An 18,389-nucleotide genomic window follows, 5' to 3' on the forward strand; every position below is an offset into this window, starting at 1 on the left:
CATCATGGCACTAACGTAGAGAGAATGACATAGAGCGATCTTTTCTCTGCCTTCTCACAAATGCCAGTACTTCTGGGAGGGTCTCACCTAAAGCCACTCTCACTACCACTCTAATTAGCAGTTCACACTGTAGCAAGGTTTAGATGGCAGCCAGCCAGCTTCGTTAAGAAATAGGACATGGAATAGATGTCCTAGAATGAGGTGTCTAGAAGGGGAAGGGTGGGGTGCCCTGATGGATGAGGGAAGGATCTTGAGCTAGGATGTGAGGTGATGAGGCATGGCTTTTAGTACTGCACCTGCTGCTTCCAGGAGGCTAGGCCAGGGGCGGGAGCAGTGGACTTGACTACCTTAGGCTAGAGGTGATGAGGGCAGAGCAGTCTGGAATGTGTCACATCCAGAACGAGCCAAGAAACAGCGCCTTCATTCATACTTCAAGCAGGCATCTGTCAGACCCATGGTTGGCCAAGCATTAAGCCATCAAGGTAAAGAACTGACTCTGAGCCCAAGCAGGTCCCAGTCTAAGCCAGGGAGACAGGCATGTCACAGATGATTGCAGTGGGAAATACCACTGAAAAGTGTGTCTTGGTACAGCACACTGGGAAGGGAATGATTAGTTTTGCCTGGGAGAGGAATGACATTATTCAGCAGAGATGACCTTGTTGTTGGGTCTCAAAGCATGAACAGGAGTTTCTTGGGTAGACAGGGAAGAATTAGCAGAGGAAAGAACATCTAGAACATCATGGAGGCTTGGAAACAGCAAGGCGTTGCAGGAGAAGTGCAGCGCCTACAGGGACAGTGCCAAGATTGTTTACTAGAGAGGGCCCGATCTCACAGGGGGCGTCTTGGATGTCATGCTGCAGGAAAGGGGAACCATGCAAGTTCTCAGCTGAGAGCTGTAGAGAAGGGTTGTCCCTGTAGCCACAGTCAGGGGATGGAGCAGTGGGGTGGCCAGGATGGGGGGTGTGTGAGGTGCATCCTTGTGTTTGTCCACTCATAAGATAATAAAGACTGAATGAAAGCAATGACAGTGAACAGAAAGGGTAGGAGTCAGGTGACAAGCAAGGAGACAGGGTTCTCTGAATTTGGTTGCAGCCTAAGATAGGGACCCATGGGATAGGAAGCAGTGGTGAATGACAGGTAGCCCTCCAGAAGCTGGATAGCTAGTGGTGTTCACTACTTCAAGAACTGCAGGAATCAGGGGCATCACGCGAGAACCAAGAGACGAGGGCATGTAACAGGAGAGTTCTGGAAGGAGAATGACTGGCAGAGGGAAAGAGGAAATATGAGTGGGATCAGATCATTGATGGAGCACAGTTCTGACCAGGGCCAAGCCTTCCTGAGTAGACGCTGCACAGACACCATCAGATCTGAGTCTTAGACTCCAGCCCATCCTCAGCACCTCACTCCCACTCCAGCTGCTGTCTTGACTTCCCCACCCATTGTCTCCTCTATGTTTCAAACTTAGCAGGTCCAAGCCTGTGGTGTTGTCTCATTCTGAACTGCCACTAGTGGAGATGGTGTTCCATGCTCCCTCAGGGAATGACCCACCCATCTCTCTGGGCCACTGCAGCAGCCTCCAGGCCTCCAGGCTGATGGCCACTTCCACTCTTTCTTCCCAGTCGACACCATTACATGGCAGCCAGCAGTCCTTCCAGAATGGATATCTGATGGGGTCCTTTCCCTGATTAAGCCCAGTGGCTCCCTACCAACTCTGGAACGGGCTCTGCGGCTTGAGGCCCAACCCTGCTGGCCCTCCCTGCATCTGTGCCTCGTGCACTCCAACACCTTCCAACAGCGCTCATCTTGCTGCTTTACGCCGGGTGTAGTCTCATCCCAGACCTCTCCCAGTCTTGAGTTACTTTTCTCATTCACATGATTCGGACTTCTGCCCAGTGTCAGCCGGGGGTCGGGGAGGGATGAGCCTTCCCTAGCCAATCATTTACAACAATACCCCTACCTTGTTGTTCCTTTTCACTTTATTTAGCCTGCTGTGGTTTTGTATTTTTTCCCCCTCCATATCCAGAGCGTTAGCTCTGTGAAGGCAAGGACTTCACCTCTCTTGGTTCCTGCTGTGCTCAAGTCTGTTTGCGTTTATTATTCATTGGATCCTCAGCACCCCTGAAAGCTAGGTATGAGTTTTTCTCCCTGGACCAATGAAGAAGCACGTTCAGGGAAGGGGGAGTCATCATCCATGTCACAGCAGACGCTGGAACAAAGAACCCAGATGACTGGTGGGCATCTCTTCTGAGGGTATAGGGACCATGGGTGTGGGCAGAGGCATGCCTGGCCCTAGTGGAAAGTGCTGGGGGTACGTATGCCCAGCAGCAGCTGCTGTTGTCTCTCAGGTGGAAACACGGTCATCTGACGGTGGGAATTCAGGGGTAACAGGTAAAGGTTGAGATAGCTAAGAAGGGGAATGGGCAAAGACGCCAACCTAGGGTCTCGGGAATTACAAGTTGCATGGAAGGTTCAGTTGAGCTGACTTTGCATTGACTGTAGTCAGGGCAGATCTCTGAATCTCTTTAGGGTCTGTGCACACTTGTTTGGGGTAAGTGAAGAATAAGACAGGAAAGAGGGGTCTCCCTCTCCAGATGACAGCACAGTAGGGCATAGCCAACTAGCCTCATAAGTTTGCCAAGAACCAGATGTGCAGCCACTTAACGAAATTAAAATTCTCATTCATTCATTCATTGGCTGTGTAGCTGACTGCATGTCCTGAGCTTTTAATTTTTTATATTGATTATTTGGACCTTTTTAAAAAGACTTGTGTTCATTTTTCACTTATTTGTGGTTTTTACTATTTTCACATCAGAAACTCTTTCTCCAAATCCTGAATATGTTAATTTTCTTCACTTTGCTAAAAATGTAGCATTCCTGTGAATTTTGAGAAGCTTTGGATAATTAGGCTGTTGAGTTCCAAATCTCCCCAGATGACCAGTGTTTGGCCATGTTGATAGCATCTTGGCATAGGGCTCTCCTGTCTTCAATCTGTTCCTCTCAGATTTCTGGGATTTACTTGCATCATCAACCCTTGGCCCTTTTCCAACCTGCACTAATTTTGCTGGGAATCTCTCCCCTGCCCTGGGCAGCAGGATCCTGGGCTGCACATTTTTCTACATGGAACCATGTGCTGGCATCTGCGTGGCCTTTGGTTTGTTATTTTTCTTCCCAAGGGACAGCTGGGTAGAATAGAAGGCTTGCCACTGTGTGGAAAGCCACCAGGCCTGTCCTCGGATCCTGTTGTTTTGCTTGAAGTTGTGACACCCAGAGTAGGACCCTTTGCCTTGCTGAACCTCAGTTTCTTCATCTGTCAAAGGGGCGGTAATTCTTACCTTGAAATACTGCTTTCAGCTTGCCGGGAATTGACCTGTTGGAAAATCTCTGCTTCAGTGCCTGGCCTGAGGAGGGCTGTTGAACCTTGTGAGTGGATATATCACTGTTTGATTGGAGTTTTGAATACATTGCTGGTGGGAGCAGAGCACAGTCAGTGACTGTTGGCTCCTGCATTCTCTCAAAGCATTTGGAGAAATGTTCTCACTGCGTGGGAAAGGTTCCAGGTTCCTGATTCTCACTCCCTCCGACCTATCTTGGCCCCACCCTCAGACTCCTCTGTGCTTTGGTCGGATTCTGTGCTACCCCTAGCTGGCTTCCACATGAGCCTCTCAGCTCTCCTTGAGCAGGGCCTGGCACAGAGTGGGAATAGTGGGAATCAGCAAACTTTCTTGATTGACTCTATAAATAACTAGGTCCTGATCATCTTTTCAGATATTCTCAAGTGGGATCATCTTGTCGGATTTTCTGTAGTGGTTCTGACCCCTATTTCCATTTACTCAACTTTACATTGAGGGCCTGCTCTCTGCCAGGCACTGTTACAGGCTCTGGGGATAGGTTAGTGAACAAAACAAGCTAAAGTCCCTATCTGTGTGGAGTTTACATCCCCAAGGAGACCTGACACTTCCGATACTCTCGGATCTCTCTTCCAAATATATAGTATACTTGGTTGGTTTTTATGCATTTGAGTAGGAGATTTTTAGTTATTAAAACAGGTATTGAATATTTACTCTGTGCCAGGCACTGTTCTAAGCATTTTATATGCATTGTCATTCGATTCCCACAAAACTGCAGAAAGGAGGTTCTGTCATTGTTGTCATTTTACAGATAAGAAGCCGAAGAAACAGACCCAGAGGTCTTGACCCTTGCCTGTGGTTACACACCCGGAAGAGGTGGGTCCTGACCCTGCACAGGCGGTCTGACCACGGCATGCACACGTTGCCACTGCCCTGTGCTGCCGCTCTGTTCTTGGAATGCTCCTGAGGCCTTGGTTCTTTCTTTGCTATTAGACATAAATCCTCAAGTGCTGTGACCCTCTTAGGCTCCTTCTCTCCCGTGGCGCCCAGCACAGCCTGTGCACACCGTAGGCCGTGAATGACTGCTCTTAACTTGGGAGGTGGGTAGGGGGTGTCTTTCAGGGCTCCAGTCCAAAAGTTGCTCTCCCCAATGTCCACAGATTAGACTCTGTTGTCTTCACATCTGTGATTGCACATGCCTTAATGCACTGGTCCCACGCTGCTGTATAGTTATGGGGGTTCCCCTCAGACCTCTGGGCCCCATGTCCTCCTCCCACCCCGCACCTGTATTCTGGCTTTGGGGCAGGGGCTGCCGGGTGATCTCTTCTGCTCAGACACATTTTGTCATCTTCCCTTCCCCGGCCTCCTCACCATGCTTCCCTCACCCTCACCCTTGCTTTTGATCTCACAGATCCAGGCCCTTGGAGAAATCAGACAGTATGAAATATGAAAACTGCTCGGGAAGTAATTGAAGAAACACTGTGACTTTGGAAACCCATGGAGATAACACTCACACCTTCTTACTCAAGTTATTTAATTTTTAATGGCAGATTTAATTAATGGAGGTCAGGCCTCCTGCTTTCAGATGTGCATGTGGGGTAGCTGGAGGAGGAGGAGGGGCAGCTGTCTACAGGGCAGAGAAAAAGACTGCAAATTTGGGAAACTAAGGAGTCCGATGGGAAAGAAAATCACCCAGAAATAATAGTCCCTGGTCATTGGGTGCTAATTAATGTGTGAGAATTCGGTAGAGCGCACTTCAGAGAAGTTTCCCAGTGTCTCTCAGTGGGCAGCAGGGCTCCTTTACAGGCACAGTCATGCTGCCTTCCCAGGCTCTGTGCTGCAGGGTTCCAGGAGCTCTCGAGAACTGACGGCCTAGCCAGGGAGAGCTGGATGCCATCGTCCACACAGCTGCCAGAATGTTCTTTTAAAAACACAAATCAGCTGGGCACAGTAAGTCACGCCTATAATCCCAACACTTTGGGAGGCCAAGGCAGGCAGATCACTTGAGCCCAGGAGTTTGAAACCAGCCTGGCCAACATGGCGAAACCCCCTCTCTGTAAAAAATACAAAAATTAGCTGGGCAGGGTGGTGCACGCCTGTAGTCCCAGCTACTGGGGTGGCTCTGAGGTGGAGAGATAGCTTGAGCCCAGAGGTCGAGGTTACAGTGGGCTATGATCACACCACTGCATTCCAGCCAGGAGCAAGGCCCTGCCTCAGGAAAAAAAACAAAACAAAAAAAACAAATCTTCCTGCCCCTCCTTCACTGAAAAAGGAAAGCCTTCTTCACCCTTATTGCCCATGAGGTGCAGTCCAAGCTTTTGAGCCTGCAGCTGGCATCCTCCATGTCCCCTCCTGGCCGTTGCCCTGTGCCTCTGCAGCAACAGTGGCATCTCCTGCCCCATGCACAGCCCTGTGGCAGCCCCAGGCTCCTCGCACTGCTGCCCGTGTTCAGGAGACCTCCCTCTCATTTGGCTCATTTCTGCTCATCCTTTAAAATTCATTAAAATGGATACACCCTTTGACTCAAGAATTTGACTTCTACAGTGTTCCCTACAGATACACACAAAGTTCTAGATGCCAAGATGTTCCTCTTAGCTTTGTTTATAATAGTAGAAGACTAGAAACAACCTCTGTACAAGGATGGGGAGCTGCTTGAGTGATACTCAAGGGATGACACTACAGGGTATTCATTCCTACTACTAAGTGCTGGTCAGCTGGAGTGGGTGAGGTCTCTGAGGATCAATGGAAAGATGAGGTGTGGCACATCGTGTCTGCTGCAGTCCAGTGAGTGTCAGGAACAAGTGGGGCACATGTGTGTGCTCACTCACACATGTGCCCATGCATGCACAGCACCTTGCCCTGACAAGGACGGGGTGCACAGAGGAGTAGGGATAGGGCTGAGTCCAGGCCGGCCAAGAGGCTCAGTGTTCACCACACACCCTCCATGCTTTCCATTTTTGTTTTTTAAAACCATATGTAAGTATTTTTCAAAAACATTGTTTAGTGTAAATTAAAAAAAACTCAGCCTCAGTTCAGGTATTGGCTCCCAGGAAGTCAGTCTGACCCATGGTTTCTGCCAGGCTGTCCTTTCAGGTGCCCCACAGCACCTGGGATGACTGGCTGAGTACCCCATTGTAATTATGATGCCACCATCTCAGAGCTCCACGAGGCCAGGGAGCAAGCCACACTTGTCTCAGAACCTTCTGGCACTTGGCAGGTTCTCAGTATGCATGTTGGTAGTGTCTAGTCCTTCTAGAAGCCCTGACCTGGTGATTGGTTGAGGAGTCCACGGTGTGCCCTGCCCTTCCCAGAAGAGGGAGTCTGGGTCCACTCCAGCAACCTTGGAAAGGCCTGGTGGATGAGCAGCTTTGTGAACACAGGAAGCCAGCTCGGTATTCCCAAGTTGTGGACCGGAGACCTTCGAGTGCCAAGGGAGCTGCGGTTGTGAGGACATCCGTGCCTGTAGGTCTGCTTAGGCAGATTAGATGATTGGGGCAGGCGGGTCAGGACAGGACAGGACGGGGAATTTCTCTGAGTCATTCTGAGAAACAATAGAGGAAGCTGCACCAGGGTAATCACCGCCACTTCTTGGCCTGTGGGTACTTCCTGTGACAAATCGAGTTGACCACATGTTCAGACTGAGCTTGCAATCAAACCCAAGCACTATCCAAATGCACTGGGGCCAGGCTGTTTCTGGCAGTACGGCATCTTGAGCACAGGCTCTGAGTGTCTACTGAAGCCCACAGCAGGCCGGGCCCATCTGGGCCAAGGATTCGCTCTCTGAGAAGGTCGGCAACAGGTGCCTGGGCCTGCAGGATGGTGACCTGACACTCAGGAGCCCTGTGGGCACAACCACAGGAAGAGGGCTTTGGCTCAAAGAGAAGGTCTGAGCCATGAGGTTGTTTTGTGGGAAAGGAAGTAGGCCAGGATGAATTGTGGGGGGCGGGGCTTAGGATGAGGTGCATTTTAGCTCTGGAAAATTCAGTGGCTGTGGTGGGCTGAGGTGGGTGCTGTGTGCCAAGATGTCTCTCCACCAACTGCAGGCTGGGTGATACCCTGTGTTGCTGTTGAGAGAAGTGACTTACCCAAAGAACACCGCCAGCATATGCCAAAGCGCAAATCAAAATGTGGGTCTGTGGTCCATGCCATCTCCTGATGAGGTCTCATGAAGGGGAACTTCAGACAGCTAAGCAGTTCCCACCCAGGCTGTGGCGGAAGGGCGTCTGCATGGAGTGGGAGGGAGGCCCAAAGTTGTTATGTCTCTGTCCCTACCGCCTCGCCCAGGACAGGCAGTGCTGGTGAATACTGGACTGGTCGAGGCAAAGACATAATCTCTCGTTTGAATGTGAGGGCTCTAGAGAGAACACTGGAGCCCCCTTGCTGGGCATTTTGGCAGCAGCTGGCTGTGGTGGGAGGAGAACCTGTATGTATTTCGTGCCTGTCGTATGCCAGGAGGGTTGGCATTTCCCAGCTGTCATTCCCGGTAGCTGTAGAGGGAGGCATCCGTTATCTGCTTGGCTCAGAAGAGAGGAGCAGCGAGGTGACTTGCCTAAGCTCACCAGGCAGTGGAGGGTGAAAGGCCCAGAGGTGGCCCCCAGGCCTCCCTGACTCCCCCGGCCCAGCCCAGGGCAGAATGCCAGCACCTGGTGGTTCTTCCTCAGCATGTGAGCCAGGTGCTCTTCCCCAGGGGCTCACCTTCCACATTTACCTCCCAGTCAGCACTTCTCTGAGGCCACGATGCAGCAGGGGAGTCCTTGGGGTAAGACTAGAGGGGGGCCTGGTTTCCATCTGGACCTGCCTTCCATGCCTTATGGCCTTAGAGGTGGGGGGTCCATCCCTGCCTCAGTTACCTTCCCTGCAGAAGGCTGAGGGGGTCCATGGTGCACAGGAAGTGCTTTCCCTGGGTGGCTCTGCCCCTGTGCACCTCTCACTTCGTGTCTGCCCAGCTTCAGCCAGGCTAGCTGTGTGCCTGGTGGGCGGAGAGAGCCAAGTTGAAGTCCTACAAATGTGCAAGGCAACGCAGCTCTAAAGTTCTTTCACTGCCACACAAGCGTGTTTCAGGGACTGACTGATCTGTGCCTGCAGTAGGTACCTGAGGCCTGAAGCTCCCATTTGCTCATCTGTAGAACGGGGATAATCATGCTGCCCGTATGAGCCTTTTTTTTTTTTTTTTTTTTTTTTGGAGACGGAGTTTCACTCTTGTCGCCCAGGCTGAAGTACAGTGGCACAATCTCGGCTTACTGTAACCTCCACCTCCTGGGTTCAAGCGATTCTCATGCCTCAGCCTCCCAAGTAGCTGGGATTACAGGCACCCGCCACCACACCCAACTAATTTTTTTTTTTTTTTGTATTTTTAGTAGAGATGGGGTTTTGCCATGTGGGCCAGGCTGATCTTGAACTCCTGACCTCAGGTGATCCACCCACCTCAGCCTCCCAAAGTGCCCATGTGAGGCTTTGAGGAGTAGATGTGGTTGTGTCTGCAAAGGGACTGACCTCAAGCCAACTCCAGGTGACATCTGCTGCACCTTCCTCACCCGCACTGGGGAGGTCTGACCACGGGCCCTGCCCCACCTCAGGTTGTTTCATTTCTGAAGCTGCTTCCTCATGAGTCAGCCCAAGGCTGGCCTTCTCCCTGCTGCCTACATGTCCACGTGTGGGCTTCACCACACTCCCACCTGGAGCACAGCGGGAGGCTGCTAGCAGATGCGTTAACGTCAGTCTCCCCTCAGAACATGCGAAGGTGCTGGAGCTTCACAAAGAAAGGAGGATGTGGACCTGGGCCTTTGTGGCCTGGAGCAGCTCGCCTCTGAGGCACAGCAAAGTTCCATAACCTACCCAGAGCCACACGGTGGTGGCATCAGGGCTTAGACCCAGCTGTGTTTTGCTCCCAGGCCTGGGCCTTCCCTCCACAAACCTGGGTCTGTAGGTGCACATGTACCGGGTGATCTCAGGACAAATTAAGTGCGTGCCTGTGGATGCTCCCCTTAACAATCTGGACAGATGGTTGCTGTTCCGATGAGTAGGGTGGTCAGGGTAGGCAGCAGAGTGTGTCCCAGACTGGGAATCTAGACAACTGAGTTGTAGTCCTGACACTGCCCCGTTGCTCTGTGACTTTGGACAAGTCATTTCACCTCTCCGGGAAGGAAAGTCCACCTATAAAATAGGGGTTGGACCAGATCAAGACTGAGAAATTTTTTTCTTTAAAGATAGTAAGTATTTTAAGCTTTGTAGGTCATGTAGTCTCTATCATAGCTCCTCAACTCTGCCATTGTAGCACAGAAGCAGCCACAGACAATATGTGAACTAATGAGCGTGGCTGTGTGCCAGTAAAACCCTTATTCACAAAAACAGGTGGCAGGCTGGATTTTGCCCGTGGATCGTGGTCTGCCAACCCCTGAGCCAGAGGATCTCATAACGCACTTGCAGCCATGGCTATTCTAGGATTCTGTAGCAGCAGCCATGCGTGGTGGAGCTGGAACCCAAGGTGTGGATTAATTACCAGTCGGCTTTGATGCTGGTCAAGAAATTAGCATCTGTCAATTTCTAATGTGGTTGCATCCCATGAGAGAGCAGAGGGAAATTTCAGTCTTTGGTAACCAATTCTGTTTTTCTCCTTGTAGAATGCTGAGATGTATAAACTGTCTTCACAGCAATTCCATGAGGCAGCCTCAAAGATGGAGAGCACAATAAAGTAAGAATTTGTTTATTATTCTTTGTAAACTTGGCCCACATTTGTAAAAATTCCCACATGTGGCTTGAAACCTGCCACCACCTGCCTAATTTCAAGTTTCCCTGATAATACACACAACCATCTGTTCCTCAGCTCTCTCACCTGGATCTGAGGTAGCCATTGGTCATCTGTAATTGGCCAAATTAGCACTCAGTTCTTATCTAGCTCCTTGGCAAATTGGAGTGGTGCTAGGGTAGACTTGCAGAGTTATTTTCGGGGCCCAGTGTCTGCTGAGCAGGGGCTCCTTTCCTTGTGTGGCTAGCTGAGGAGCTGGCCGTCAGGCCCCAGAAGGAGTTGAGGCAGGGGTTCTGCTGGCTTCTCTCCCCTCTGACTGTGGAGGGGTTTTTAGGGGAAGGTGTCCCCTCTCAGTGCTTCCTGTGCCTGGTACGTGCAGTGCACCCTGTGCGCAGTCATGCTCGGGGTGGCCCACACTTCATGCCCAGAGGAACTGAGGCTCAGAGAGCTGCTGGCTTGCTCAGATCATACAGTCCGAAGTGCCAGCATTCTGTCCCCTGTCTGTGGTGCTCCTGTGCTGTCCATTGAGGACTCAGCTGGAATGTCACAGGAGCAGGGAGGTGCTCACAGTGTGCCCAGTATCAGTGTGGCTCTGCTCAGTCAATAGTACAGTTCCCTGGAAGGTCAGAAAGTGATTCCTGTGGGAAGGAATTGGGTCTTATGGGTTCTCTGTGTGAAGTTGGTCTCTATGGACCTGAGAGACCTTCATAAATTAGCCAAGGGGCTACCACCAACTCCATCCACTTCCTGGGAAAGCTGCTCCCTCCCAAGAGTGAATTGGGACAATTCACCTGGCAGCCCTCAGGGCACAGAATTGTGAGCAGTGGGTCTGGCCTCATGAGAAAGAAGTGTCAGAGACAGGTTTGCATGATAGTTGTAAAAACAGCTGTGCAGAGAACTGTGAGGAGCTGGAAGGACAGTAGGGACAGACGAACAGTCAGCATAGACCCAAAGGCACAGAATAGGACAGGGAACAATGTAGGCTGGTTTTGGGGTCTCTTTTTGGGGCAGGGTCTCACTGTGTGGGCCCGGCTGGAGTGTAGTGGCAGAATCATGGCTCAATGCAGCCTTGACCTCCCGGGCTTAGGTGATCCTCCTACCTCAGCCTCCCAAGTAACTGAGACCACAGGCATGTGCCACGCCCAGCTAATTTTTGTATTTTTTGTAGAGATGGGGTTTCACCATGTTGCTCAGGCTTAGTGTAGGGGTTTTATTCTTGAACACTAAACACCTAAAGCTGATGGGGATACTGCATATTGTGGCAGAGCCATTTAAGAATGGGTTTGGGAAAGAGAAAATAATTATCTTGAAATTTTGCTGGACGTGGTGGCTCACACCTGTAATCCCAGCACTTTGGGAGGCCGAGGTGGGCAGATCACCTGAGGTCAAGAGTTCAAGATCAGCCTGGCCAACATGGTGAAACCCCATCTCTACTAAAAATACGAAAATTAGCCGGATGTGGTGGCACATGCCTGTAATCCCAGCTACTCGGGAGGCTGAGGTGGAAGAATCACTTGAACCTGGGAGGCGGAGGTTGCAGTGAGCTGAGATCGTGCCACTGCACTCCAGCCTGGGCAACAGAGTGAGAATCCATCTTAAAAAAAAAAAAAGAAGGCCAATTATCCTGAAATTTCAAGTCCTACAGCAATACTAGGAGCCTGAGAGGAAGAGAATCTTCCAAAAGGCAGATAGAGACAAGGACAGGTGTTGAGGTAGAAGCACAGCCCTGCTGATGCTAGGACCCCACAGGGCCTGAGTGAGTGAGCACCAAGGCTGCCTGCATCCAGGAGTTGAAGGGTGCTGCACTGCCCTGCAGGGTGTGAGCCACCCCACACACAGACACCCTGCCCCCACTGATGGTCAGCTCTCGACCTGTTTCTGAAGGGTTCCCCCCGGTATGTCCTGTTCATCTGGGGCTGAGAAATACTTGGAATCACAGAACATTGAGAAGGAGAGCTGTGGTGGCAGCCACATCAAAGAGGCTGCTGAATGACAGCCACAGCATGGATGTGATCCCCGGAGGTGGGCCAGGCCACAGCTCCTGCCCATTCTCTTACCCGTCAGCTTCTTCCAAGGCCAATGGCCCCTCCCTTTCTACCTGGAGCCAGGACCCACCTGCCAAGGAGAAGATGCACTGGGGGAGAAGCCAGACAGCTTTCTGTTGGTAACCATAATGCCAGTCACCTGCCAAGTGGCCCACGATCATGAGGGCAGGGACTCCTGCCCCACCAGCCCCTTTGTGAATTTGGCTTTATTGTCATAGCCTTTCTCATCCTCATATCCCCTGAAAGCAAGGTGGGATGGATGTGAATGTATTTTTAATCTGAGTGAAGCCTAAGGTTTTTTTGTTTGTTTGTTTACAGCATCCCTTGATAATAATTACCACTATTTACTAAGCAATAAGTACTCTGCAAGGTGTTTCAACTCCATTCTATATTTACTCTTGTTGGTTTCATATACAAGTGAAGAACTGAGGCTGGAGAGGTCGAATAACTCCTTTTGTCCATGGTCACAGCTGGTTCTGTGGCAGGGCTGGGGTTGCTCTTCCTTTGTTTGTCTTTGCATCATTGCTGTCCCTTGCAGGCCCTGCCTGGACGTAAGATGGCAGCAGGGTGGAGCTCTCAGAGCCTGCCCGGGTTTTGGACTCAGACCAGGGCTCAGACCTCAGCCCCCGCCCCTTAGCAAGTCACTTCACTTCTACAGGCCTCCGTTTCCTCACCTACAAAACAAACAGGACACACTCTTTAATCTTTAAGTAATAATTAAGCAAGATTCCACATAGAAAATAGACCTAGGATGTCAACAACTGTTGTTGATATTAGTGTGACTGTTTGCTATGGACTAAATGTTTTGTCTTTCCAGAACACATATGTTGAAATCTCACTCCCAACGTGACGATATTAGGAGGTGGGGCCTTTGCAAGGTGATTAGATCATGGGAGTGGAGGCCTCATGGGTGGGATTCGTGCCCTTATAAAAGGGACTCCAGAGAGCTCCCTTTCCTTTTCTACCATGTTGAGGACACAGAGAGGAGACACCATCTATGAATCAGAAAGTGGGCCCTCACCAGACATCAGATCTGCCAGTGCCTTGATCTTAGACTTCTCAGCCTCCAGAACTGTGAGGAATAAACGTCTATTGTTTATAAGCTGCCCAGTCTCTATAGTACTCTATTATAGCAGCCTGAATGGGCTAAGATACTGTTGATAACGGCAGTCATTTTAGTCACTTTTTTACAGCACCTAGCTTGGTATAGAGTAGAACAGATTTGATATATAAATTGAGCTTATAAAAACACTTTTCCTTTTCCCAAATACAGTAAACACGAAGCAGTGTACAGTTAGAAATTACTTAAACATCTAGAGAAATCTTTGAGATATTTCTTGGATTAACAGATATTGTAAATTACATCATAAATGTCATAGAAATAAATGCCAACTGCTGATAGCAGTAATATTGAGGAGTTTTCTTCTAAGACCATGGAGTATCTTTTAACAACTTTGAGTAAACTGCTTAGATGGTAAACTAGATGTCCATGTATTCATTCATTCATTGAATACACAGGTATAGAGTGCCTGCTGTTTGCCAGACACCATGCTAGGCCCTGGGGGCACAGTGATGAACAAGACAGCTGCAGTCCCTGCCAGCAAGGAGCTTATAACATTTGGGGAATGACAAACAATGTTTTAAAATTAATTGCACAACAAGCAGTTACTCAATTAACTGATTATAGCAATGAGTGCCATGAAAGAAAGAGTCTGAATTAGAAAGACTATGTCACATGGTGGGAAAAAGCATTTTAAACAGCTGGATTAGTATGTGCAAAGGCCCTGAGACAAGAAGCAATTTAACTTATTGAAGGAATTGAAAAAAGGCCAGTATGGCTAGAGAGTAATGAATGAGAAGAGAGAAAAAGAGGAAGCTCCAAGAAGTGAGCATGAGCCAGACCATGCAGAACTTTGTAACATAGTAGGAATTTTAACTTGATCCTAAGGGCAGTGAAATTACCTTTTTCAAAGCTTTATTCATCTTCTAATATATGCATTTAAGGCTATAATTTCTGTATAAACAAAGCTTTAGCTACAAGTTTTGATATACTGTATTTTTAGTATAAATGAGTTAAAATTTTTCCAGTTTTCATTCTGATTTCTTCTTTACTCATAGGTTATGTCAAAGTATGTTGTTTAATTTCCAAATGTTTAGGGGTTTTCTAGTTACATTTTTTATAATTGGTTTCTGTTTAATTCTTCTGTGATTACAGAACATACTCTAAATTCTTTGAAAATTATTGAAACTTGATTTATGGTCCAGTATATGATGTGCTTTGGTAAACTGTCCATGTGCATTTAAAAAGATTGTGTATTCTGTCAGTAGATGTAGTGTTCTGTATTGTCAATTAGGTTAAGTTGGTTAGTCATGTTCAAATTTTCTGTATTTTTAATGATTTACAGATTTATTGTTTTTTTCTGACACTTTCCTTCTGACTAATTTTTTTCTACTATTTCTTTTCTTTCTTTTTTCTTTTTTTTTTTTGAGACAAGGTCTCACTGTCACCCAGGCTGCAGTACAGTAACATGATCACAGCTTACTGCAGCCTCAACCTCCTGGGCTCAAGAGATTCTCCCACCTCAGCCTCTTGAGTAGCTAGGACCACAGGTGTGCACCACCACATTCGGCTAACTTTTTAAATTTTTAGTAGAGAAAGGCTTTCACTATGTTGTACAGGCTGGTCTTGAACTCCTGGCTTATGCAATCCTCCTGCCTCAGACTCTGAAATTGCTGGGATTATAGGCAGGAGCCACTGCATGTGGCTGGCCTTCATTTTTTTTTTTTTTTTTTTAGTGTATCTTTTCTGATAAAAGTTTTATTTTTAATTGTAGGTAAATACCTTTTTCACTTTCATTTTGAAAAATATAGCAGTCATTTCTTTCAGCTCTTTGAAGATATCTTTACATTCTCCTTTGATTTTTTTTTTCCTTGAGAAGCCACCTGTTGATATTGCTGTCATTCCTTTACTTCTTTTTTCTCTGTTTTTAAGATTTTCTGTCTTTGGTTTTATTAAGCCATACCTAGTTATTGATTTTCTTTATTTTATTCTTTTTGGATTCAGGTCTTGAAGTTTGACATGTTTTTCTCAGTTTTGGAAATCTCTTACCATTATCTCTTCAAATAACACTCTCCCCTGTTTTATCTTTCCTCTTTTCTGAGGTTATATGTATTACTGTCTCATATGTCTCTTGTTCTTTTTTCTGGTTTTCCTCATTTAAAAAAATTTTCCATGCTATAGTTGGAGTTCTCCTTATTAGTCTTTTAGTTCATTGATCCTCTTTATTGTGTCAAGTGTGCCTTAAATCTATTGCATTCAGAATTTCAGTTACTAAATGTTTTTAATTCTAAAAGTTCTATTTGCTTTGCTTTTTTTTTTTTTTTTTAAGATTCCCAGTCTTTGGTGAAATTCTACCTTTTGCTCTCTATTTTCTTGAACATATTAGTTACAGTTATTTTAAAATCATCTGAGGGTCTATTTCTGTTGCCTTTTTTTTTCTTGGGTCCTATTTATTTATATGTCTGATAATTCTTGACTGAGTGCCAGAAATTGTCTGGAAAGATGACAGAGGTCCTCTGTGATATGACCTTCCCCAGAGATGCCTAGGGATGTGGCTTTGCAGGGTCCCTCTTTCTTGGTGAGCTCTAAACCACATTTTTGTTTTCTCGGCTCTGCGAGACTTCTGAAAATTCCACTCTTTCAGTGGCCTCTTTTAGTTAGCTTCTTAGCTTCTTGCCTGAGTAGCTCAAGAATTTGACAAATGTTTTAAAAGAAGAAAACCACTGAGTATTGTCTCACTGCTTTGTAGCTCCCTTCTCTCTGGAATCCTGGCTCCCTAAGTCCTAGCTGCCCAGGCAGCCTCCACAGGAGCATTGCCTCCCTATCATCCTGTGAGACTGCCGAGAATCTCCACAGCTTTTCTTGCCTTTCAGCTGAAGCTATTTGCCTGACATTCAGCCTGTCTTCCTGATCCAAGAATTGGCAGAAACTTTGAGGGGGAAAGTGGGTCTAATAACAAATACTCACCTCTCCACGGTTCCCTTCCCTTCATAATCTTGGACCTCCAGTCCTAGTTGTGTTGGTCCTTAGATGCCTTCCCACAGATTTTTTTGTATTCCAACTTAATTTTTTTTTCCCTCGGGGAAGAGCATAGGCCTTTCACAAGCTGCTCCATCGTAGGTGGAACCAGAGGTCCTAACTTAGTTTTTGAGGAATGACTAGAGTTTGCCAAGCAGTAAAGGGCCACCCCAGGTAAAGGAAACAGTAAAATCCTAAAGCCAGACCCTGTTCGTTTTAGCAACATGGGGCATTGAAGGCACGGGTGACTCTCCCAACTTGTCTTAGGACACCAACCTGTACTGAGGCCTGGATCAAGCCCAGCATATGTCAAGATCTCAGAAGACTCCTGCCTCAGGGCCAACAGGGAGCTCTCCACCAAAGAGGAGTGTTGATGGCAAGGCTGACAGTCACAGACTAGGGCCTCTTGTTTTGGAAGAATCTTGTTGTTAAGACAGAAGTGAATATTCAAAATGTGTATGTACACCCCCGCCCACCCACCTCACAGCAGCACAGAAGGCAGAATTGTTCAGATTTTCTGAAGAAGAGATTAAGACCCCAGGGAACCTCCTGCATTTATTGTGTCACATCTATTTTTTATGACAACCTTCAGTCCGCTTCCCGTGGGATTCATTCAGAATCTGTCTTGGCTTCTCCTCGTCAGGAAACTTGTACAGTCCTCCCTGGCCCCACAGAGAGCCAGCCCTCAAAGAGGTTAGAACAGTTGAGTTGAAGGAAGAAGGTTATTAACTATTTCCTGAAACTGAGCCATTGTGCTCCAAGGACTTTGATCCAGAGAGGCCTGATTAATGTGGATGTGGCAGCCTTGGGACTTGCTAGAGCAGAGCTGCTGTAGTGCTTTCACCTGCACTTGGAAGACAGGACTTAGTAAACTCTGGGAGAGGCTTTAGGACCCACCTGAGAGAATGAATTGTTTCTAGGAACCTGAGCTTCCCCAGTTTGTATTTATTTAGTGAGCTAATGACAGATGACCTATTAAAACAGTGGTCATTTATTTAAACCCCAAAGAAAATGGCATTCTAAACATTCTTTAATCCAGATAACATTCGTCTTTGCCTGAATTCAAAAATGTTACGACATCTCAATTCCCTAGGTACATAACCTTTGATGACCTTTTAAAGGAAACGTTTTCTATGCAGAAATTTACTGACATGTGTGGCTTAATCTGATGGACCTGGCTCTTTGAGAAGTTAACAAATCAAAACCAGTTTGATACATTCATTTAACTAATCAAAATTTAGTTAATTTCTTATTTGAAAAACTTTTACTAAACATCATCACGTGCCAGCGACTGTGCTTGGCACATGTACTGTACCCTGTTTCCCATCTTCACAGGAAGCTCAGCTGGCAGATGCCATTATTATTACCATTCTGCAGATGTGGAAATGAAGGCAAGTTCATTGACCTCTCAGACTCAGTTTCCCGGTCTGTAAAACAGGGACGATGGTGGTGCCTACTTCTGTCAGCTTCTTGTGAAGACCAGATAAATGTGATAATCCACATTTGCTTACAGACACACCCCAGGGAGAGGCAGGTGGGATTTGAACCCAGGTGTGGATGAGTCTTACCTTGCTCTTTTCTGCTGTACTGAGATACGTATGTCTCAGAATGTACAGGATGGGGGCATTCAGCTGCTTGCTGCTTACCTGACTGCCTGGCTGTCCCAGTGCTGGCTGTGCCCTTCCCTGAATTTCAGCCCACCACGTGTGTGTGTATGTGTGTGTGTGTGTACACATGCTTGTTTCCTAAGCTGTGGCATCTTATGCAGGCATTGACTCCCGTGTGTATGTGTGTGTGTGTGTGTGTGTGTGTGTGTGTGTGTGTGTGTGTGTACACATGCTTGTTTCCTAAGCTGTGGCATCTTATGCAGGCATTTACTCCCATGCCAGTGCTTACAGAGTTCTGCCACATTTGTAACAAGGGAAACAAAGATGCATGGAGAGAGAGTTGACCAACAGAAGTTAGTGTTTGTGTAGCATATGGGAATGGAAAGTCAAAACAAAAGACGCCGGTGGCAGTTTTCTCTCAAGACCACACCTTGGCTGATTCTGTGGGTGGTGGGGTGAGCCGCCATTACTGGTGGCATTGTGGGTGTGATAAAGAGGCTGCTTCTGTCTTGTCCCCAGGGCAGATGTCACACAGGGACCCCAGTGGTCTGCTGAACCTGGATGGGG

At 47.7% G+C, this 18,389-nt stretch overlaps 1 protein-coding gene across 11 annotated transcripts in view; it reads left to right on the top strand.

Moving 5' to 3' along the window:
* Positions 1 to 18,389, top strand: part of CHCHD6 (coiled-coil-helix-coiled-coil-helix domain containing 6) — a 249,715-nt gene that overhangs the window by 194,000 nt on the left and 37,326 nt on the right. For 4 of the 11 annotated variants that reach the window (XM_055381485.2, XM_019024759.4, XM_063704131.1 and 1 more), the window contains exon 6: positions 9,968 to 10,038. The exons of 2 other annotated variants lie outside the window; for them this stretch is intronic. In XM_055381485.2, coding sequence (XP_055237460.1) covers positions 9,968 to 10,038 — 71 coding nt within the window. Of the gene's footprint in view, positions 1 to 9,967; positions 10,039 to 12,954; positions 13,221 to 18,389 lie in introns of those variants that run through there. 5 more of the 11 variants (XM_055381480.2, XM_055381483.2, XM_055381486.2 and 2 more) reach the window with 5 other exon arrangements.

This window comes from Gorilla gorilla, chromosome 2 (genome assembly GCF_029281585.2).
Source record: "Gorilla gorilla gorilla isolate KB3781 chromosome 2, NHGRI_mGorGor1-v2.1_pri, whole genome shotgun sequence".
Lineage (NCBI taxonomy): Eukaryota > Metazoa > Chordata > Mammalia > Primates > Hominidae > Gorilla > Gorilla gorilla.